The 21,840-nt window shown below is 60.7% G+C and overlaps 2 protein-coding genes across 3 annotated transcripts; one reads left to right on the top strand and one right to left on the bottom strand.

Moving 5' to 3' along the window:
• The first annotated feature begins 4,050 nt into the window (after positions 1-4,050).
• Positions 4,051-10,079, top strand: FSTL3 (follistatin like 3). Of its 2 annotated transcripts, XM_045863514.3 has the most exons (5): positions 4,052-4,248; positions 5,576-5,761; positions 7,948-8,163; positions 8,499-8,726; positions 8,817-10,079. In XM_045863514.3, the coding sequence occupies exons 1-5, from the start codon at positions 4,137-4,139 to the stop codon at positions 8,870-8,872; spliced, it is 798 nt and encodes a 265-aa protein (XP_045719470.1). In that variant the 5' UTR covers positions 4,052-4,136; the 3' UTR covers positions 8,873-10,079. The 2 variants fall into 2 exon arrangements, with proteins under 2 accessions (XP_045719469.1, XP_045719470.1); XM_045863513.3 differs by having other exon boundaries at positions 4,051-4,248; positions 8,499-10,079.
• Positions 10,080-10,966: 887 nt separating this feature from the next.
• PRSS57 (serine protease 57) lies at positions 10,967-18,799 on the bottom strand. Its single transcript, XM_064593542.1, has 10 exons — positions 18,655-18,799; positions 17,054-17,111; positions 16,824-16,959; positions 15,929-16,069; positions 15,688-15,838; positions 15,466-15,577; positions 14,912-15,082; positions 14,348-14,492; positions 12,367-12,630; positions 10,967-11,267 (listed from the first exon to the last, which is right to left on the bottom strand). Exons 1-10 carry the CDS (start codon positions 18,797-18,799, stop codon positions 11,040-11,042), a joined length of 1,551 nt encoding a protein of 516 aa, XP_064449612.1. The 3' UTR covers positions 10,967-11,039.
• Between the last annotated feature and the right edge of the window lie 3,041 nt (positions 18,800-21,840).

The following is a 21,840-nucleotide window of genomic DNA, read 5'->3' as shown; positions in this document are numbered from 1 at the left end:
GGTAGGAGCCACCTGCAGCTCCAGGCTCACACCCCTCCGGCTCAGGCAGGAAGTGAGTGTCTCTTTCCCAGAAAAAAAGTCTCAGAGCTGACTCCTTCTGGTTTGCTGAATGCCAGATGATCCTAATTAGTTGAGCCTGGGAGGCTGAGAGGTGCCCACTCCTGGGATCATTTGGGCTGGGAGCACAGGAGGTGATTACTCCAAGGAAAATCTGGTGCTGGGACCAGAAGGGGGGCATGCCAGCCACAATCTGCGGGCTGGCTGTCATTGTCCAGTCCAGAAGAGGAGGGCCCTGCCCCACAGCTCAGTACATGGGTCCTGGAATTCTGCTTATCTGGTACTGATGCCAGTCCCAACACTGTGGGGCTTTGTGACTGCCAGAAGGTCACTTTCCTTCCTCCACCCTCTGTAAAATGGGTGCGTGTCTCATGGCATCAGTGAGTGGCAAAGAAGTCTCATCATGCATCTTCTCTGGACAAACACCTATCTGCTAATTAATAAGAATCTGTATACACATGTCATGCCCCTGCTGTGCACCAGGCACTGTCCCTGGCATCCTGGCTGGAATCTGCAGTAAGGGGATCTGTGCCCATTTTACAGATGAGAAAATGGGATACAGAGCGGTCACACAAGTGGCCTGGCCAAGGTGGCACATCCTGCACTGGGCTTCCACCAGAAGGCTTCCTGTCCCTCCAGTCCTCAGGGTCACCTCCTTGGAGACCCCACAACCTTTCTGCTTCCAGGGCCTCTGTACTGCCACCTGTCTTCATACTTGCGTTCACTCCCTTGTTTGTCTCCAGCGATAGGGACCCTATCACTGAGGCACCAAGCCCAATTTGTGGTGCCTGCCTATTGCTGCTGTGACAGATTGCCACAAACATGGTGATTTAGAACAACACAAATTTTCCTCTTCTAGTTCTGGAGGTCAGAAGTCCAACATGAGTCTCACTGAACTAAAATCAAGTTGCATTCCTTCTGGAGTCTCGGGACGGGGGGGATTTGTTCCTTGTTTTTCCAGCTTCTATTTTTTTTTTTAATTTTTTGAAGATTTTTTTATGTGAGAGAGAGAATGAGAGTGCATGAGTGGGGGGAGGAGCAGAGGGAGAGAGAGAATCCCAAGCAGACTCCCCACTGAGTGAAGAGCCCAACACGGGGCTCAATCCCAGGACCCTGAGATCATGACCTGAGCCGAAGTCAGTTGCTTAACCCACCCAGGCGCCCCACGAGTGCCCTCCTTAATGTCCATCACCCACCACCTCCCTCCATCAACTCTCAGTTTATTCTCTACAGTTAAGAATTTCTTGGGCGCCTGGGTGGCTCAGACGGTTAAGCGTCTGCCTTCGGCTCAGGTCATGGTCCCAGAGTCCTGGGATCGAGTCCCGCATCGGGCTCCCTGCTCCTTGGGAGCCTGCTTCTCCCTCTGCTTCTCTCTCTCTCTCTCTGTCTCTCATGAATAAACAAATAAAATCTTAAAAAAAAAAAAAAGAATTTCTTAGGGGCGCCTGGCTGGCTCAGTCAGTAGAGCATGCGATTCTTGGTCTCAGGGTTGTGAGTTCAAGCCCCATGTTGGGCATGGAGTCTACTTAAAAAAAAAAAAGTCTTTTATGGTTTGTGTCCTCTCTCCTTTTTTCCCCTTTCCCCTATGTTCATCTGTTTTGTTTCTTAAATTCCACATATGAGTGAAATCATATGGTGTTTGTCTTTCTCTGACTGACTTATGCTTGTCCAGCTTCTAGAGGCCATTCACATTCCTTGGTTCAAGGCCCCTTCCTCTACCTCCACAGCCGGCAATGGCAGGTCCCGTGCATCTCTCTGACCACAGAGAGAAATGGTTTCTGCTTTTGATCCTCTGATTCCACTGGGCCCACCTGTGTAATCTGGAACCCTCCCCCATCCAAACGTTTAAGGTGGGCTTTCTCTTACCCATAGCACAAACATCCTACCACTTTTGTTCCCTCAACCCCTTCCTCACCATTGTTCAGTCCAGTGCGATTTAAATGTCCTCCTCCTCTGAGAAGTCGGCCTTGACCTCCCCAGTCTGCGTTGGGTACAGCATCCTCCATCAGAACCCTGATCACTCTGGATGGTCATGGCCTGTTTTCTGTGGGGCCTGGAAAAGTGAAGCCTGGGACCATGGGGAGTCATGGGGGATGTCTGAGCTGGGGAGGGGCCTTATGTTAGACAGCCAAGGTAGGAAGTAGGCTGCAGGGGATGAGGCTGAGGCCAGTTCAGGGTGGAGAGAAAGGCATGAAAAGGGGGCTCCCCAGAGAGGGCCAATGACTTGCTTTAGGTCACCCAGCACATGGCCTCTGTGTTGGGGAGATGTGCCAGGTTGGGGGGTGGGGCAGGAGGCTGCTGGCAATCACCCTCAGTTTCGAACCCACGCCAGGCTGACAATAACCCTTTGGTTTGCACAACGCCGGCTGGGGCGGCTGAGCCATGGCAGGGTCAGATCTCGGCCAAGGTCACAATGTCTAGCTCTTGCACACCCTGGATGAGAACATAGGGTCCCATCCCTGCCCCATTCCCCAACCAGGGGAGAATCCCTTCACAGAGAGGTCAGGGACAGGCCAAGACAGCTGGGTGTCCTCCCTCAGTGCCACTAGGCAGGAACGTGGCCCTTGGCTACTGGTGGGGGCACATGGGTCAGGCTGAGCAGCTGAGATGGAGGAAGGGGTCTAGGCATGGCATATTCTGGTGGCAGATCTCGTGCATATGGAAGGTCTGTGTTGTGCAGTTGCAGGGATCTTTGGCTTCCACATCTGGGGTGGGGAAGATGCAGGAATGGGAGGTGATGCGGTAGCATCATCACCCCCATGAGATACCCCATTGCTCTCAGTCTTTTTTATTTTCCTGAAAGCATTTACCACTCTTTGAAGTTATACATTAACTTGTTCATCTATGTATTTTGTTTCTATGGCCCCTACAAACCATGGGCTTTAAACTGATGACAAGACCAGGTCAGCCTTGGTCACCCAGGTACCCCAGCACCCCCCAACAGTCCTTGCCATAAGGAGATGGTCATTATTTCTTTCAAACAGAGAGGGGCTGAACAGGACCCATGAGCATTTGGAGAATGCCCTGACAATTTTGGGGGGGAGCCCCAAAGATAGGAGGGATGAACTCCAACATAGGAGGAGCATCTGGCTGCCCCAAGGCCCCAGTGGATTCAATTCTTTCCAGGGCCATTCTGATGTCTGATATCACTGTCATAAACTGTGGAAAGGCTGGGATTCTGGGTGGTCAAGGGCTCCAGATATATAGGGCAGAGAACCCGAGGAGAGGAAAAAACCCTAAGCCAGTAAGTGCTTTTCGATGGGGCCTGGGAGGACCATTTGCAAAGGTCTGGGAGGGGAGGAGGGGTTGGTGCCGTCTCCCAAAGGCCAAGCTCAGGGGCCACACTCTGGAAGTCTCTCGGAAGGCTCACTGCTGTCCCCGACGCTGGGGCCATTTGTGGCTCTGGGTCTCCTGCTGCCGCACCCCGCACCCCCCCCCGCCTCTGCTGCCACCAGCCCCGGCCCATCCCCACTCGCTCGCACCCAGCCGAGCCCACTGGCTGCAGCGGCCAGGGGGAGTGCGCCGGGGGTGTGAGTGGGTGGATGCTGCTGGGGCTGAGGTCTCTGGAGTGTGGGGGCGCGTAGGGGCGGGGAAGAGGTTAGGGGCCCAGATCACACTCGGGCCACATGAGCGACCGCTTGCAAACCACGACGTGATACACGGATCCGCAGACCCGCTCCCCGTGGGTCTCCAGCTAGCTCAGCCACAGCCCTCCGGCTGAAGACCCCCCCAAACTCACGGTGGGCCCCGGAACTCACACCCACCACTGGTCCGGCCCTCTCGCGCTGGCCACAGGGACACCTTCCCAAATTCTCGGGCTCCCAGGGCGGACCCCCGCTCCCCACCAGCTGCCCTCGGGGTGACCAGGCCCAGCCTCTGCACACACCGTGCGCGACACTGCCTCGCGCCCCGCCCCGGCCCGGCCCCGCCCCGCCCGCAGCCAGCGGGACCTTTATAGGGAGCGCCCGGCCGCCGCGCGCTGGGAAGTCGGTGCCGCCGCCCTCCCAGCCGCCCGCCCGCCCGCCCGCCCGCCAGCCCGCGCGTCCGACGCGGGGGCCGCCGCCGTCTCTGCGTCCGCCATGCGCCCCGGGACGCCGGGGCCACTGTGGCCACTGCCCTGGGGGGCCCTGGCTTGGGCCGTGGGCTTCGTGGGCTCCGTGGGCTCCGTGGGCTCGGGGGACCCCGCGCCCGGTGAGTGGGGCGGCCGGAAGGGGCGGGCGGGGTGGGCCACCCACGTGGGCCTGCCCGGAATGCGGGCCTTGGGGGAGATGTTGGGGGGCGCGGCGAGGGTGGCAGCTGGTGATCGGAGGCCTCCTCAGGTTCAATCTGGGAGGGCTTCAGGCTCCCCTCCCCCAGCCCCAAAGGGCCTGAAGGAGGGTCACCAGGAGGTCAGCAGAGCAGATGTGGCTCTCTTTCACAATTGTCATGAGTAGTAGTCACCATGACTGCTGACATTTATTGAGTGCTTAGTGTCCACCTTCCGTCAATCCATAATAATAGCCCAATAATGTGTGTACTCTCATCATGCCCATTTTCCAGATGGGGAAACTGAGGTGCAGGGTCACACAGCTTGTAAGTGGCAAACTCAGGATTCGAACCTGAACCATGTGAGTCCTGAAGCCCCAGAGAGGCAGGGCTGGGTGGCTGGACCCTGGACCTCCACCTGAGGTTTCAGATCTTCTCCAGGTTTGGCTTAGGCAGATGGATTGTTGGAATCCCATACCGGCCACTTGTTGGGGGCTGCCAGGCAAGGAATATCCCCACTCCCGGCCTCAGTTTCTTGTTTTGTAAGATGGGTGCCAAGGTGCTGGGCTCCCAGAGCTGGTCCCTGTAAGGCGCTCAGACAGTGCCTGGGAACCAGTGAGCTCTCTGGGATGGGGGCCATGGCCACTCCTGCCCCCACTTAAGGGTGCAGAAAGGGAGGGCTATCAGCCTGCCTACCCCACCCCGCAGCCCCACCCCAGCCCTGCTCGAAGGGGAGAGCTGAGCCCCCTCCCCGAAGGCCGTGTCCCCAGGGAGATGGTGAGCTCATGCAAGGGGAATGTTCCCAAGTTGGAGTGAGTAAGAGGCGGGCCAGGCAAGGGGGGGCTGCCAGGCGAGGGGGGCTCTGTGTGCCCTCGGGCGCTGTCTAGACAGAGGGCAGAGGCGGAGAGGCGGCTCCAGGGCCCACTGACCCTGACATGTCCAGCTCTGGGTGTTTGACTGGTTGGGCAGGATGCCAGGCCTGGGCCTGGGGGCCTGGAGTGAGGGAAGGTGGGGAGAGCTTCCCACCATGAGTGGGGGTTGTAGCTCCTAGAGGACGAGGAATCCCAGAAGGATGGCAAAAGGATCCAGAGCTGAGCTGGGATGGGAGCATCCGTGCAGGTCTCTGCCCCTCCTTCCCAGGTTGGGAGCAAGTTATCCCCTCTGTAATTACCGAGCACCAACTGTATACATCCCCCAGGGCTGGGAGCCGGGTGTTGGGAGTGGCACAGGAGGGCACCTCTGGTGTGGCAGTCACTGCCCCCCTTGTCCACAGGTGGTGTGTGCTGGCTCCAGCAGGGCCGAGAGGCCACCTGCAGCCTGGTGCTGAAGACTGACGTCAGCCAAGCGGAGTGTTGTGCCTCCAGCAACATTGACACCGCTTGGTCCAACTTCACTCACCCGGGGAACAAGATCAGCCTTCTGGGCTTCCTGGGCCTTGTCCACTGCCTCCCCTGCAAAGGTGAGACCATGGGCATCAACCACAGGCCAGGGTCACTGGGACAACTGAGAATGAGCTCCCCATCTCAGGGTATGCAGAAGGAGGTTGAGTGTTTGTGGAAGGAATCCAGGGTTCAGAGAGAGGCTGGGGACTTGAGGTTCCCAGGCCTCAGCCTCCATCTGTTGAGGATTTGGGAAGAAGCCTCCATCTGTTGAGGACTCCCCAGCTTGGTTTCTAGCCTCTAGGCCCTTGCTCATGCTGCGTGCTCTGCCTGGGTGACCTTTCCCACCTGCACGCCACCTGGGAGAAGTACACTCGACTCACACCTAACTCTGGGGAAGGTGGATTTTCCCAACTGGCCATTTGGGTTTGTGATCCCCACCCCCCGCCCCAGTCAGTGTTCCAAACACTTAATCTGCCCATAACCACACAGATTCCAGGGATCTGTGGTGGGACCACAGATGCATGTTTAACAAGCATGTGCCTTCTGGACCATGTTCTGAGGAGTGTTCTCTGCTGCCTCCTTCATCAGACTAGGAACTCCTTGAGGCCAGAATGAATGAATGAATGAGCCAAGACATATTCTCTGCCTTGGAGAAGGGGCTGGGGACCCTCCCAGGCCTCTCTGGTCCGGGCCAAACCTGCAGGGGCCCAGAGGTGGTGTGGGCGCATGGCTTGAAGGAGGTGGGCATTAGTACCAGGGTGTTGGGGCATCATTAGGAGTTTGCCAGCTGGGGAAAGTATGGGATCGGGTCCTAGCGGGTGGGGCCAGGGCAGGGAGGAGGCTGGAGCTGAGGGCCAAGCTGAGAGCCCAGCTGGCCACTGGGATGTGATTAATCCCTGATCAGCCTGGCTGGGTGGTCTTGGACTCACTGCCATGTGCCCTGGCTCCCTCTAGAACCTCCTCTGGGTTCTGGGAGGAGGACAGACTTCAAAAATTGCCCGGCCTGGGCATAAGGTCCAGGTCACACACGCACCCCCCCCCCCCCCCCGTCCCCAATCTCATCTGGCCTTGGGGAAGGCAACTCAGTTCTCCCACTTCCGTTCCAGCTTGTGAAGCCACCCAGGGGGAGTGTTTCCAGATGTGTGTGTGGGCAGGCAGCGTGGGAGGTGCCCAGGTGCGGCCCACATGCCCTGGCAGGGGTGACATGGGGGCGCCAGCTCACCCGCTCATTTATGCTCATGCTCCGCCAGTCGGCCTCACCTTATGCACAGGGAAACTGAGGCTGAACTCAAGAGCTTGAGTCTGCCCTCCAGGCCCACAAGCAACAGAGCTGAGGGGGGGGGGTCCATCTGGGGACTGGCCTGAGTTTTTGTGCTGAGGACCCCTGGCTCTCCTCCGCTCACAGCTGTAACGGGCCCTCAGTTTCCCCCTTTTGTAAAATGCTGACAAAATGGCATCACCTCGTGGCGGAGTGGTTGGGAGACTGCAATGAGCCTGGGAGGGCCTGTAAGACGAGCAGCTCATTAATGGGTCTGGGTCTGGGTCTGGGTCTGATCTGCGTTTCCCAAGGTCTGGGGAGGGGGGTGGTGGGTGGAGGGGAGACCCCAGAGAAAGAACTGCCCTGGTCAGACCTGTTTCCCTTCCTGAGAAATAGGGCTGAAGGGGCAGGGGTAACCCCTGATTCAGGGGGCTCGGGATGTGGGAAACCCCCTCCCCAGGAAATGAGCCTCAGGGCCTAGTGCCAACGCCCCGCCCTCCCCGACGCCTCCTCCGGGTTGGTCCTGGCAGGCAGACGCTGCTCGTCCTCCCCAGACGGGCGCATGGACGGGGTGGGGCTCCCCTCCGCTGACGCAGCCGGGCCCCCCGCCGGCCTTCCCTTCACGGGGCGTAAATCAGGGAACAGACGCCAGCCCGAGCGGGTGGCCCAGCTGCGGAGCGAGAGCGGGCCCGGGCCCTGGAAGCTCGTTCCTGAACCCCTAGGTTCCGGGCAGACACCCCCCTTCCCGCTCACTCTGAGCCCCGCCTCCAGACAGAGCCCAGCCTCGACTCCCGGCCCAGCGGGCCCGGGGCTGATCTCGTCCCCAACGGATCCGGCACCCAGACTCCGAACCAGTCGCCCTCGCCCGTGCTCCCCGACTCCGGACCGCCCCCCACTCAGCGCGGCCTCTAGCCTCAGAACAGGGGGCGGGGGCGCCGTGGGCTCCGCGGACCTCGGGCCTCGGCCACGCGCCCCCCCCCACGCGCGCGTGCCCTGTGTCCGCAGATTCGTGCGAGGGCGTGGAGTGCGGCCCCGGCAAGGCGTGCCGCATGCAGGGGGGCCGCCCGCGCTGCGAGTGCGCGCCCGACTGCGCGGGGCTCCCGGCGCGCCTGCAGGTCTGCGGCTCCGACGGCGCCACCTACCGCGACGAGTGCGAGCTGCGCGCCGCGCGCTGCCGCGGCCACCCGGACCTGCGCGTCATGTACCCGGGACGCTGCCGCAGTACGTGGGGGCGGGGCCGGGGCGGGCGGGGGCGGGGCCTACCAACCAGACTCCCGAGAGGGCGCCGCTGGATTGGGTCAGCTGTGGGGTCGGAAGGAGGAGAAGCGGGGTGGGGTTTTGGAAAGGGAGGTCTGGGGCTCACGTGGGGTGAGAGATAGGGGTGCGTGACTCGGGGCGGGGCTTGCGGGTGCAGCCCGAGGGGCGGGGCCTGGGTGTGGAACGGGTGCGGGCGGGGCGCGCGGAAGAGGCGCGGCTTACGGCGCGGCCGGGGGCGGGGCCTGAGGGTGGGAGCCGCCGGGCCGCGCCCCTGACCCGCCCCGCTGCCTCGCTCGCAGAGTCCTGCGCGCACGTCCTGTGCCCGCGGCCGCAGTCGTGCGTGGTGGACCAGACGGGCAGTGCTCACTGCGTGGTGTGCCGCGCGGCGCCCTGCCCCGCGCCCTCCAGCCCCGGCCAGGAGCTCTGCGGCAACAACAACGTCACCTACATGTCCTCGTGCCACCTCCGCCAGGCCACCTGCTTCCTGGGCCGCTCTATCGGCGTGCGCCACCCGGGCAGCTGTGCAGGTGCGGCGCGGAGCGGGGAGCAGCGGCGGGGTCTAGCGTCCCGCCCCTCTCCGCGCCCCCATTTCTCTTTTCGTCCCTCCCACTCTGCAGGCACCCCTGAGCCGTCAGATGCAGAGTCGGAGGAGGAGGAGGAGAACTTCGTGTGAGCCTGTGGGGCCGGCTTGGGCCTGGCGTTCAAGGCCTCCCCGTTTTATTTATTGCCACAGCCGAATCTAATTTATGTCCCATGGACGCTCCCCAGAGCCTGGACCGGGACCACCTGGGGGGGCCCGGGAGCCCCCTGACAATATCTTGGAAGGATTGCGGGGGAGGAGGCCTGGGAGTGTGGCTGGTGGGTAGGGCTCCCGCCGCAGGTACCGTGCTGCCCAGGACGACCCCATGCTGCTTCTGCTCTAGGGGATAACTTAATTATCGCCACCACCGAGAGGGCTGGGAACTCACCCCTGCCGGCAATTAATGAAGAAGCACCCCAGTCTTCCCGACTACAGACTGGGAGTGAGGAAGGGGTCCACGGCCTGGGTGTGTATAAATGAGCCTCAGAACCTACCCAGGCCTCAGATAGGCCAAGGAAGCAGCCACTGTCCCCAACCAGCTCAAGAACTCCAGGGCTTGCCTTCCCTCCTGCCCCCATTTCCCTAGTACGTCCTGTGGTGGCCCCTTAGAAAAGCCCAGCTTGTCCCCTGGAGTGGGTGAGGGGCTGTCTGTGTCTCCTGACACAGGCCTTGGGCCAGCATCAGCCCAGAGCGGGGCATTATGTCCAGTGGTGCCCAGTGCACTTAGGGCAGGACCCAGTGGGGCACAGGAGCCCCTGCTCACCCACTGGCCCGGGGTGGGGTATATGTGCCAGGACCCACTCTACCCTGCCTCCTGGAGCCACGTGTCTGAGCGGCACCCCTAGTTCTGGCTGCCCCATCCACAGGTGAGGTCCAGACCAAAGCCTCTCAGTCCTGTGAGACTTGCCCTGGCCAAGCCCCTAAGCCCAGTTCCAACTGGACCCTCCTCACCCACCAGCCGGCTCAGGAGTCTTGACACCAGCCAGATGCTGGCCTTGGGCCAAGTCCCTGCTTTCTCTCTGGGCTGTTGCTTGGTGTCCCTGCCCCATGTCTGCATGTGGACCAGAGGGTCAGGCCACACGTGGGTGGCCCAGCAGGCAAGAGTCCAGCTCTGAGTTTGGGGGAGCCGCACAGGAGCGGTTGTGCTCTGCCTCTCCTAGCCCCTCAGAAGTGCCTTACCTGTGACCCTGAGAAGTGCCCTTTAGTAATGGGTTCACCCGAGCCCCCCGACAAGGCCATCTCCCCTAGCCTGGGGTCCTGCCTCACCAAAGAAATAAAGACTCCACTTTGGAGTGTCCAAGCCTTGGTTTGCCCCTCTCTCTCTCTCTCTCTCTCTGTTTCTCTCTCTCTGAGCCTCTGTGCTGCCCCCCTTTGGTAGTGGGTCACCAGCCAGGGGCCTGGGGTGTTGTTAGGGTGGTGAGTGGGGGGAGACCCCTTCTGTCTCTGGGCCTCAGTGTCTACCTCTGGGCAGTGGGCAGCAGCCAGGGAGACAGCTGAGGACAATAATGTGCGGAGCTGGGGGGGTGCGGGGAGAAAGCCTTTCTAGGGCAGGAGAAGGAAGAGGGGATCAAGATGGCTTAGGGCACCCCCAGGAATCCCCCTGAAGGCACCCCCAGGAGGCCTGGCCTAGAAGGGTTGGGGGTGTGATAATAGCAATAATACAATTAATGATAATGCGACAATAACACCAGCTGGGACTTACCCAAACCTTGTGACAAGCCGGGCAACGTTTGTTGGAAGCACTTTTCAGAGAGTGAGAACAGACTGCACGTGGAGCCTGGCCAGCCTGAGGCCCCACCCTCTCCCGGCCTTGGCTTCCCCACCTATACGGGGGTGTGGTTAGCTGGAGGCTGAAGGAGTGCCACACGGGGGGCACTGCGTGGGCAAAGGCCAGGAGGCTGCACTGGCTATGGGCTATGGGTGGGTCAGTGCGGGGAGGGTGGTGTGGGGCCTGGGTCCTGAAGCAAGCGGCTCATCGTCACTCAGGGAGGCAGTGGCAAAGCCAGACCCTCGGCCACACCAAGGCACAAGAGAAGCTCAAAAGAACGTGGATGGACCCTGGAGATGAACCATCCTGTCTGGTTATTCAGTTAACATTTTATTTGGTCATTTTGGCCCTTTGGGTTTGGAACTGATGCCCTCTCCTACCCCACACCCCACCCCATACATGCCAGGCTTCCCCGGGGCTTGGGGGGCCCGTGGATGACCTGCCCTGGCCATGGGATTTCCGGGGAAGGAGCTGTTTGCATCGTTTGCCATCTCATTTGTATACCCAGTGCTGCCGTGGTTCCGGCAACTCCTGCAGGGACCCGGTGGTCCTGGGCAGGGGGCTGGGCCGGGGCCCTCGAACCACATCCCATATCCAGCTCACGAAGGCAGACACCTGCGTGTACACATCGGGGGTCTTGGGGTCGCCGCACCAGAGTCCAGAGAAGGAGACAAGGCCGTGGGCCTGGTTCCTGCACACCAGGGGCCCCCCAGAGTCCGCCTGGGGGTGGAGGGAAAGGCAAGTTCAGGCGTCCATCTCTGGGCCTCTTTCCCCGAAGGAGCTTCTATGTGCAAATCTGATCAGGACCCTTCCCTGCCTCGAAACCCTTCCATGGCTTCCTAGTGCTCTTCCAGCAAAAACGATACTTAACAGCCTTCAGGGGCTGTGAGCATCTAGCTCTCACCCACCTGTCTGTCCTCCTTTCCTTTCGTTTTGGCCCTACCAGCCTTCTGGGCTGTTCCTGAAGTAAAGCAAGCTTGCTCTAGTCTCTGGGCTTTTCTATATCCTTGAGACCTGTTACTGCCCCCTTTCAACACTGCTGGTATTGATATACAAGTCTGCAGTACTTTGTGCAGTAGGCGACCTGCACAGCTGTACATGGCAGCCCTGAGATGAGTCTCTGCCTGGCATGCCTTCCCTCAGATCTCCTCAAGACTCCTTCAAATCTCAGCTCAAAAGGTGCTCTCCTCAGAGAAGCCTCCCTGAATACTCACCCTAAAATTGCTGCTTTCTCTCCTCCTCTCCCCTCCCCAGTCCTATCACCCTAACTATAATCTAAAATCAACTCTGACCCTATGAAGTAGGTACTATTAGTGTGGCAGTTTTACAGATGGAGAAAGGTCCAGAGAAGTGAGGTGACTTTTCCAAGGCCACACACCTGGGAAGTGGCACAGTTTGGATTTGGACCCACACAGCTGGACTCCAGAATCTCTGTTTTGAATCACTACACTCTGCCTGGAACAAAAAATCCTCCAGGTTGAGTTTCTCCTTCAGCATCAGGGCCAGGGCTGCCATTAGTCCATACAGGGTCTCAGGAGCAGAAACTCCTTAATCGAGATGTGTACTGCACCCCTACTGAACACCGCTTATAGATACACAAATCTGTAGCCCTTTGTGCAGTGCACAACCTGCACAGCTGTACATGACAGCCCTGTGACCTTGGAAAATTCTTTGTCCTTCCAGGGTCTCAGGTGAGGTCTCATCTGGTCTCAAAAGTGAGCTGGGACTTAGTTCCCAAGACTCTGCCCATCTCCAGCCCTCTCTGTGGGCCTCAGTTTCCCCATACCATAGGCAGGCAGGGTGGAGACAAGTATCTTACTGAACAGAAGCCACGTCGCCGGCGGTCCCCACTTTGGGTGCAGAGCATGCCAGGGTTCAGCTGGCCCCTCCAAGAGCTGTTGCAGATGTCCAGGCCCAGCACGCGGACCTCAGCCTCCATCAGCCCGGGCGGCAAGTCCTCAAAGTTAGATATGGAGCCCCAGCCAGCCACCTGGCACCGCGCCCCAGCCTTGAGTGGCCTGGCACCTCTCCGTGGCAGCTTCAGCAGCCCCACTGCAGGACCCAGGACAGCAGAGCGGTTCAGCTGCAGAGAGACTGCTGAATTAAGGCTTACCCCCCGACCTCCTGCCTCGGTTTACCCATCATGACACCTGGTCTCTTCTTGGCCTCATGGAGAGAAATCAGTAGCAGCCATCGGGCCATCAGGAGGCCCTGCCCATCAGGCCTCACCCCCTCAGACCAGGGCTCTGGCCTCCCCTGCTGCCAGAAGTAAGTGTCCTTCTAACCAGCATCTCCCCAGCTTGTAAGCTCTCCCATGTCTCCCCATTGTGCTTGGGACAATACCGCTTGCCTCACCATTCAGCCCTCCCCTCCAGGTAGAATGAACTTACCGTCATTCCCTGGTCCCCCCACCCCACTCCCCCACCCCTTCAGGCTGGAACACCTTTCCTATCCAGCCTTCAGGTCTCAGCTTAGATGTCACCTCCTCCAGGTGACAAAGCTCCCCTCTGAGAACAGATGAGACCTCACCTGAGACTAGACTCCCAGGGTACGACAGAGCCTCCTCGGGGCTTCCATGTGCCCCTGTCAGGACCAGTTTACTCAGCTGCCACCCTGTTGGACTGGAGGCTCTAAGGGGACTGGCCCTGGGGCTGTTTGTTCATGGCTATATCCCCAGTTCCCAGCACACAGCTGGTGCTCAATCAATGTTTATGGAATGAATGACCCAGGCCCCCAGTTTTGGTATTCACTCACTCCTTGTGGCCTTGGCCCTGCCCCGACCGTACCCCAGCCTCGGTTTCCCCAGCTGCATAATGGGATGGGTGAGCTGTGGCTTCCAGGTTTTGGGGTTTCACAGATGAGCAAAATCCACATGTGAGCTTTGGCCACTGACACTTGCTGCGCCCTTCTAATTGTGCCGAGAGAACATGGCACCCCAAGCCCTCCTGTTCCCAGGGACCTGTTTCTGTCATGTGGAATGTCCCTCTGCTTTGGACATTCCCCTTTTCTCCACATTTGGAGAGCAGGTTTGAGGTGTTTTCTCGTTAAAACGGAGGTCCTGGGATGCATGGAATTGAATTTGGGGCACCTGAGTGGGAGATGTGGGGGGTGCCCCCCAAGCAGGAGGGGCCGTGGGGGGTCCAAATGGATGCACTCTGTGTGAGCAGGGAGGGAAGCTCACATTTATGGGAAGAGCTGCTTCCTGCGCAGAAACCCCACAAAGGGCCTGGGGAGCAGGGACTGGAGTATCTGATGCCCTAGGGTCTCATCTGTTCTGAACATCGAGGCCTGCTGTGGGCCATAAATGGCCACAGGAGATAAAAATCCCTGTCCTCCCAGTCTGGAGAGGAGGCAGTGAACAATGGTGAAGAAGCAAATGTTTTCAGCAGTGCTGGACCCAGGATAGGTGGGCCAGAGGGAAGGGATGGGGAGACGGCGGGGGGTGGGGCAGCTTGCAGAGGGGGCCTCCTGAGAAGGGAACATTTGAGTGAAGACTTGAGAGAGTTGGGGGAGGGAGAAAGCCAGGTGGTGTCTGTGGGAGTGTGTCCTGGAGCGAGCCACAGCCAGTGCAAAGGCCCAGGGGTTCGAGCATGCCGGAATGCTGACAGCTCAGTCGGCCCTGAGTCGGGGGCTGAGGGGAGAGTGTGGGAGGCACGGAGGGCAGAGGAGAGACGTGACCTGACTTGGGTGCTCACGGGACCCTTCCAGCTGCTTTTCAAACATGTCAGTCAGGCCGTCATGGGGTGGCCACGGACAGCCCAGACCTGCCTGCATCCAGTGTCCCCCCGCCCCCAGCTCACCTTCAGCAGACAGATGTCATTGGCATGGGTGGTGGGCTGGTAGTCCGGGTGCCTGATGAGAACCGAGATGCCAAACACCTGCTGTGTCGGCTCTGGAGCATGCAGGACGTGAGCCCCCAGCACCACCAGGCCCGTTCGGGGGTCCCTGCAGGGGGAGGGGGTCTTGAGAGCAAGACTGGGGCCTCGGTCTCCCCCGTCTGCAGAATGGGGGTGTGGCAGCCCGTGTGATCCTGGCGAGAGCCCTGTGATCATAATCATGTGTATCTGCATTCCCGCTTCAATTATGGGATTTACCCAGATCGTCAGAACATTAATGTTAATCAGTATTATAACAAGGTACTTCGGATGGACGTAATGCTTGCTATATTTCTTATAATTCACACCTCAGTTATAACAGTACCTCCGACACTTTCAATATTAACGTCAGTGGTTGTTTAACAAGGTATTCGGGATGGACGCAGGGCTGCGCTCCTCACGCACCAAGCCCCCCCACCCCACCTGCTGTCAGGTAAGCTGCCCCTGCCGAGGACGTGGGGGCTGTAGCAGGCCCCAGCGTGGGCTCACCTGTGGCTGAAGCAGTGGGCTGCGGAGACCACCCAGCGGGCACGGAGCAGGAAGCCTCCACAGTGGTGCTGGCCCTCAAATTTCACAGACGCCATGTAAGGCCGGGAATGGGGCGTCACCTCCTGGCCCCCGATGATCCGGGCACCCCAGGAGCCTGCCGGCAGGGCGGGACTGCGTCAGGATGGGGCAGGAAGAAGGGTGGTGGGAACGGACGGCTCAGGCACCTGCTGGGGCGGGGGTCGGGTGGGGGCCAGCAGGTCGAGATGGGCTGGAGGCGAGGAGCCCAGGGAAGGTCTCCGAGTGTGTGCTGGGAGGAGTCTGGACCCCAGAAAACCTGGGCCTGGACCTCCACCCTGGTCCCCCATCCCAGCGACAAGCAGGGCAACTACCCAGAGGGCTGAGTAGCCACACAGGCCAGGGGCTCTCACCTGTGGGCCTCATGGGCAGTGTGAGGACCACGGTCAGCAGCAGCAGCTCCCTGGCCCCAGGCCCCATGGCTGTCACAGGCTGGTGGCTCCCTCCAGAGCTCAGCAGGACACGGCCCCCACCCTCACCCAACGGCCCGGGAAGGGGGAACCTGGCTGTGGCCTGTGGTCGGAGGTCGGCCTGACCCAGCCAGCAACGCCCAGTTCTGCACTGGAGCTTCCGAGAAATCTGATGACTCCCCTGCCACAGGAAGAGTGGGCGGCTCAGGGGCTGCCTGCCTGGGGCAAAGCCCGGCTCTGGGGAGCCCTGTGACCCCAGCAGTCACTTACCCCCCCTGGGCCTCAGTTTACCCAGCATCTGCCCATGGCACGTATGCAGGGAGCTTCCTGCAGCACCCAGTACACGGGCGACAGGCATAGGGCCCTCGGCTGCCTCCTGAGGGGTGTAGGTGCCGGCTCTCTGGCTGAACGGGGTCTGGCCCCAATGCCGCCTATCCCCCATCTGCAGCCCCAGCACAGACCTCAGGGCTGTGAGGACAGTAAGATGGGCCTGTGATTGTTGCTGCCTTGGTTGCATTTATTGAGTGCTGACTGTATACCAGCCTCTGGCAAGAGCCAGAGGCAAGAGCGGGATAGTGACACAGCGCCCCCCCCCCATGGTGCTGATGTTCTGCAGGGTCACGGGGTGTAGGTCTGGTGATCTGGGGTCATGGCTGATGCACAGTTCTGGTGACTAGAGAACATAGAGACGGACAGGGGTCACTCAGGCCTGTGAGGCAGAGGGTTCTGCGGGCTCGGGAGCAACGTGCGAGCGGCAGGGCCTGGGGGAGCCTCCGGGACACGCGTCCCCTTGCAGAGGCTCTGCTGAGACCAAAGCCCTCACCCTGCCCCACCCACTGGTACCACTCAGCATGTGCCCGACCCAGGACACAGAGGTGGAGACGTGGCGTGGGCATCTGCAGAGCCGGGCTCCCTGCCCAGTGTGGAGGACCCGACAGAAGAGGGTGGCTGGGTGTCGGGGTGGGGAAGCTGCGGCACGGGGCCAGTGTTTCCACCTGGAGGGTGGGGCTGCAGGGTGCCAGGCTCACGCTGCACACACCTCACAGTACCTGGGGCAGGTGGAGGTGCAGAGCCCGTCTCCCAGGACCACCCCTCGCCAGGTGGACGTCCGGGCCCAGACGAGCGTGGAGGCGTGCTGCTGGGGGGTCATCGCAGCCTGAGGTGCTGTGCCAGCTGGTCACCTGACATAGCAACCCTGGGCGCGCATGGGGGGCGGTGTCCAGCCTGGCAAGGGTGTGGGGCAGGTAGAGAGGAGAGCTGATGGGGGCTGGAGGTGGGGAGAGACCCCCGGGGGCAGAGAGGGAGGGAGGGAGGGATAAGAGCAGGAATGGTGGCACTGAGGAGGAGGCACGTGGCCGCAGCGCACTCCAGGCTTTGTTCTGAGCCCCTCTCTGAGGGAGGGCTCGTGCATCCTCCCTCCAAGGTGCCCTTCCCAAGTCCGCCTGCCCGGCCCCCTTCAGGCGCTGGAGGTGGTGGCCGTCCAGCCTGCGCGGTGTCAGGACCCCGCTGAGGGTTCGGGTGTATGTGTGAACCCCCACGACTGCACTGAGGGTGCTGATGTTCCTGCGTTGGGAGGTGTGGGGACGGGGCTCTAAGGCTTGAGCACCCCAGACCTGCAACCCACCCCCAGCCCCTCTCTTTGGCCCCGGCCACTCACCTGGCCACCTCGCAGTGCATGGCCATATGCAGCACGGCCGGGAAGATGTCCTCACCAGCTGCAGGGATGCCATGAAGGGCCTCAGTGGGCACCACCTCACAGCCCCCCACAACCCCACCTCCTAGGGTCCTACAGGGCAGAGCCAAATGAGTGAGGAGCCGTGACCACACCCCCAAATGCCGCCCAGCCTCTCACTTGCCTGGCATGTCCAGTGTGACATGCCACCACACACCAATTCTCTGACAATTCTGGGCTCAGAAATACAGAATGGAGGGCTGGTGTCCCCTCCTCCCCCCGCGGCCCCCGGGAGACGAGACCCGGTTCCGGCCTCTTCCTGGACCGCGGCCCCCCCTCCATCCTCACCACAGGCAAGGCGGGGTCTGCCCATCTCTGGGACTCCCACCCTCTGCCTCCCCCTCGTGAGGACCTCCTGAGGACACCGGGCCCCCCGGGAACCCAGGGTCACCCCCTCCTCGGGGGGCCTGACAAGGTCCCCTCTGCCACGTGAGGGGACATGTCCCAGGTCCCAGGACCAGGACAGGGAGGTCTTTGGGGCCATGTTTAGCCCACCCGAGTTCCATATCTCCTGAGATTGCTGTGTGTCATCATCCCCATTTGACAGTTGAGGGATGAGGCCCAGAGACTTAAAGGTAGCAGGGCAGGGGTGGACAGGTGGGCTCGGGGGAGCCGGATTTTAAGCCCGGTGAGGCCCACCGATCCAGTAACAAGTGAATGTCATTCGAAGCTCCTGTGTCTGTGGTGACAGGGCAGGGCTGTGGGAGGGGCCAGCACAACCCTGAGAACCTGCGGGGAAGAAACCCCAGGGTCCATGCGGTAGCCCTCTCCGCTCGGGTCGGACCCCGTGTGGCCACCCAGAGCCCAGCTGCCTCGGGCAGGGGATGTTTCTTCGGGGGACGATTTGGGGGCTCTGTCTGCTCTGGACCACTGGGGCTGTCCCAGACCACACGCCCCTGGGGGGCTGGCGTGAGTGTTCCCCAGGCTGCGGGGGGGGGGGGGTCCCAGAGCCCCCTGGGGAATCAGCGTTGTTTCTATCCCTGTGACTGATGGAGAAGCTGATACACAGAGAGGATAAGTGGCTTGCCCAGGGTTGCATAGCAAGGGAACGATGAGGCCAGCATTCTCTGCCAAAGGCTGATTCTGCCCACAGCCAAGCCCATTTCCTTCCCATCCGGGGAATGCTTGTGAAACAAATAACGGTCCTTCTTGGTCGCAAACAACCAAGCTCCCCAAAGCTCCGCAGAATGGGTGGGGGGTCCCGTTTCCATTTCCCAAACTGAGGCCCAGAGAGGGGAGCCTGACTTGTCTGGGCTGCACAGCGAAGGGTCTGAAACAGAGAGCTCGGGACCTGAGTACTTGAAGGGTGTTCCCATGGAGGATTTGGGTGGCTTTCCCAGCCGGAGGGAACTCAGCCACGGGATGGTGGTGGTGGTGGCAGTGATGGTGATAGGTCCCTCTGCTGGACATTTACTTTTGTTATTGATTTGTGGGAGCTCTTTATATGTCAAGGAGTTTAACTCAGAGCCAGATGAATTTCTTTTTCCGAGCAACTATCAGGTGCAGAGGACACAGGCTCCCCTCACCTGCGAAGCCTGGGGCTCCCAGGGCCATGGCACAGACCAGGAAGACAGCGGGGGTCATGGCTCCTGGCATGCGGCTCCGTGCCGGGCCTGACCTGCGGTTCGGGGCCATGAAGCTGGGGAAGGGGTGCTCTGGAGCCTCTTGCATCTGGCTCACCCCTCCCTGGCCCCTTTAGGGGGCTTGTGACATTTGAAGTTATAGCACCAAGAGTTCCGGAGGGGCTGGCCCAGGTGGGGGTGCAGGGGGCCCGGTGGGAGCCTCCAGGCCCGTCTCAGCAGGCTCACCCACCACTGTGTGTAAAGAAGATAACAGCGAGAACCACGATTGTCATCACTGTTGACTCTCGGTTCCCTCACCCTGACACACATCACCTCCTGTTCTGACCCACAACCCAGGGCTGTTGTCACCTCCACACGACAAATGGAGAAACTGAGGCACAGCAGAGCACAGTGATCGTCCTGGGTCACTCCTCGAGCCCTGCAGGCTCCCACAGATGCTTGCTGAGTAACCACTGGGAGCTGGGCCCCAGGGCCACGAGATAAACAGCCGCTGGTGCAGGAACGGCAGCTCCAGGGTATTTATCCGGGTCCCCTCGGACCCAGCCCTGAGGGGGGTACACATCTGCGTTCATCACTCAGCCCGGAGCCAGTATGCAGTTGGTGCTCAGTCTGTGCCCAGCCCCGTACCACAGCCAGAGTGGCAGGAGAGGTGGGGGAGTGTATCAGGAGCCACTGGGCATTGGAGAAAAGCTCCAAAGCTTCCCGGAAGACCGCAGCTATGGCACTGGAGCCCAGGGACCCCGCTGCCCGGGCCTGTGACCTGGCCCCTGAGAGCCTCTGCCGCTCAGCCGCTCAGTGGAAGAAGGGCGCATAGCGCGCTGAGGCTCAGGATCAGGAGATGCTTAGGACAGGCTCCGGCCTCGGCAGCATCCCTCGTTTCGTTTAACCCACACATTTTATTTCTCTCATGTAATTTAATGAGCGTTCCAAGGAAATCACTTCTCATTTCTTGAAGAGGGCGACGGGCTGCCTCAGGAGTAAACACAGCCCCCCACCCCCCAGTGACGTCCTGTATCCCACGAGCGCCTCTCCGGACTCCAGGCCCTGGTGAGTGTGGGGCTGCCGTGCACCTGCCTGCCTCTCATAGGCTCTCCTGGCCCCGCACCCAGAGGCCTGGCAGAGAGCTGAGGAGGGCGTGGGCAGGAGTGGGCGCCACGCACACGGGAACCAGTGGGTAAACTGAGGCTGGGGGCCCAGAGCCCCATCACCTCTGCCCCCCTTGTCTGCCCTCACGGCTGCAGGTTTCCTCCTGGGGAGGGCTTTGGGGGAAGCAGTTTGGCCACAACTGGGGTCCCCAGAGCCACCCCCACATCTGGGGAACAGGTGACTCTGGGGCATCTCTGAGAGTATCAGAGAGGGGTCGGCAAGGGGCTGGGTGCCCGGGGCGTCCCTTGCAGAGTCCCCATGTGCCCATCTGCACACGGCACTGGCGCCGTCCTCCCCACGGGGGAAGTCAAAGTGGATCCTGGGAGATAGGAAACCACTCATCCCGTGGGTGTTTATTGAGCACCTGCTGTGTGTGCTGGGAATGCAGACAAGTCCGTGCCCGGGTGGACCAGGTAGATGACATCATCTGCCAAAAGTATTAAGTGGTACAAGGGTGGCCAGAGAAGGACAGGGAAGGGGATAGGGCTTTAAAACAGGGAAACGGAGGAGACCCAGTAACAATGGGCAAGCCGGGAAGGTGCTCCTGGAGGCGGGCACAGCGTGTGCTGACGCGGGATGTCTGGATGTGGGGTGGGGGAGGTGCAGGGAGGGCCAGGCTTGGCAGGGCTCAGCTGGACCGGGGAGCGAGGCTGCAGGGCCCTGGGGAGCCACAGCAGGTGTCTGACGGGGACAGGTTAGGGCAGAGCTCTGGAGTGCACCGAGGAAACAGGCAGACACGGGAAGCTGCGGGGCTGGGGGCGGGGCGACACGGACACAAGGCCTGAGCTGGGGTCAGAGCTGGGGGAGGTGAGGGCGTCTCGGACTCAGGCACAGGGGAGGAGGGGGCTTTGGGGGTGAGAGCCCCCTGAAGTCCCAGGGCCCCAGAAGATGTCCAGGGGCTACAGGAGCTCAGGGCAGGGCAGGGGGTGCTGGGCGGAGCCCCGGGGCTGGCCACGCCCAGCACAAGCAGGGGTGGCCAAGGAAGGGGGAGAGGGGAGAATGCCGTCATGGAAACCGTGGGTGCACGCGACCCAGACTGGGATGGGGGCTGCAGGGCACTGAGCAGAGAGGAGGGGAGATGGGTGACCTGTCCATGTCTCAGGGAGAAAGTTCAGCTCTGGGCCCCTGTACGCCCCGCCCTGGCACACCTCCCGGCCCTTGCTTGACACTTCCGCCACCTGGGATGCCTGCCCACCATCTCTGCCCCACCCCCTGTCCCGGGCTCCTGTGGCCCACCTCCAGGCTGGTCCCCTGGAACACACCTGAGACTGTGGGTGTTGGAGTCCGTGTTCTGGGACCCTGAGAGGACTTTGCTTTTGATCTGAGGGAGGCGGGCGCCCTGGGAAGTTCAGGGTGGGGAAGAGACCAGAATATGGGGATGGAGACCATTGCTCCCATCAGCCCCTCCCCATCAATACGCTCTCCACCTCTCGCTCCTGTTCTTGCACAAACCTCAAAACTTGCGTCATTTCTTTAGTAGACCAAAAACGCCCTGTCTCTGAGGACGAGGCTTCGGCGTCCCCCACACCTAACAGGGCCAGGAGCACAGTAGGTGCTGGAGGAATCTATGCGGGCTTAAGGGACTTGGAGGCGGAGGGGCAGTGATGAAACCACTCCCAGCCCGCTTTTGCTGAGCGCCTAGTGCAGGGTCAGATCTGGGCCCGCAGCACCTGCTTTAAAGTTTTATTGGCACTCAGCCACATGGATGCATTTGTGTATTGCTGCTTGGACACTGCAATGGCAGAGCTGATTCCTTGCGACGGAGATCGTCTGGCCCGCAATGCCAAAAATATTTACTATCTGGCCCTCTACAGAAAAGTGCCAAACCCTGAGCTTGTGTGCTGGGCACTCTTCCAAGCCTTTCTGTATATTCACTCCATTAACCCTCCAGCAGCCCTAGGAGGTGGGGTAGGTAAGCCCAGAGAGGTTAAGAAACGGACCCAGGGTCACACAGGCTGTGTGGAGCTGAGCTGTCACTCAACC

Source organism: Mirounga angustirostris, unplaced genomic scaffold, assembly GCF_029215605.1.
Source record: "Mirounga angustirostris isolate CCGP_5_RB_7025 unplaced genomic scaffold, mMirAng1.0.hap1 SCAF_1, whole genome shotgun sequence".
NCBI classification, from domain to species: Eukaryota; Metazoa; Chordata; class Mammalia; order Carnivora; family Phocidae; genus Mirounga; species Mirounga angustirostris.
The sequence above is the reverse complement of the archived record's forward strand: the minus strand, read 5'-3'. Positions and strand labels throughout refer to the sequence as shown.

Coding starts and splice junctions, on each gene's coding strand:
- PRSS57 (XM_064593542.1), bottom strand. CDS start 18,799: ATGCAAGAGGCTCCAGAGCACCCCTTCCCCAGCTTCATGGCCCCGAAC. Junction 12,631..14,347: donor ATGACATCTGTCTGCTGAAG/GTGAGCTGGGGG, acceptor GTCTCTCTGCAG/CTGAACCGCTCTGCTGTCCT. Junction 11,268..12,366: donor GGCGACGTGGCTTCTGTTCA/GTAAGATACTTG, acceptor CTCCACCCCCAG/GCGGACTCTGGGGGGCCCCT.
- FSTL3 (XM_045863513.3), top strand. CDS start 4,137: ATGCGCCCCGGGACGCCGGGGCCACTGTGGCCACTGCCCTGGGGGGCC. Junction 5,762..7,947: donor CCACTGCCTCCCCTGCAAAG/GTGAGACCATGG, acceptor CTGTGTCCGCAG/ATTCGTGCGAGGGCGTGGAG. Junction 8,164..8,498: donor GTACCCGGGACGCTGCCGCA/GTACGTGGGGGC, acceptor CCTCGCTCGCAG/AGTCCTGCGCGCACGTCCTG.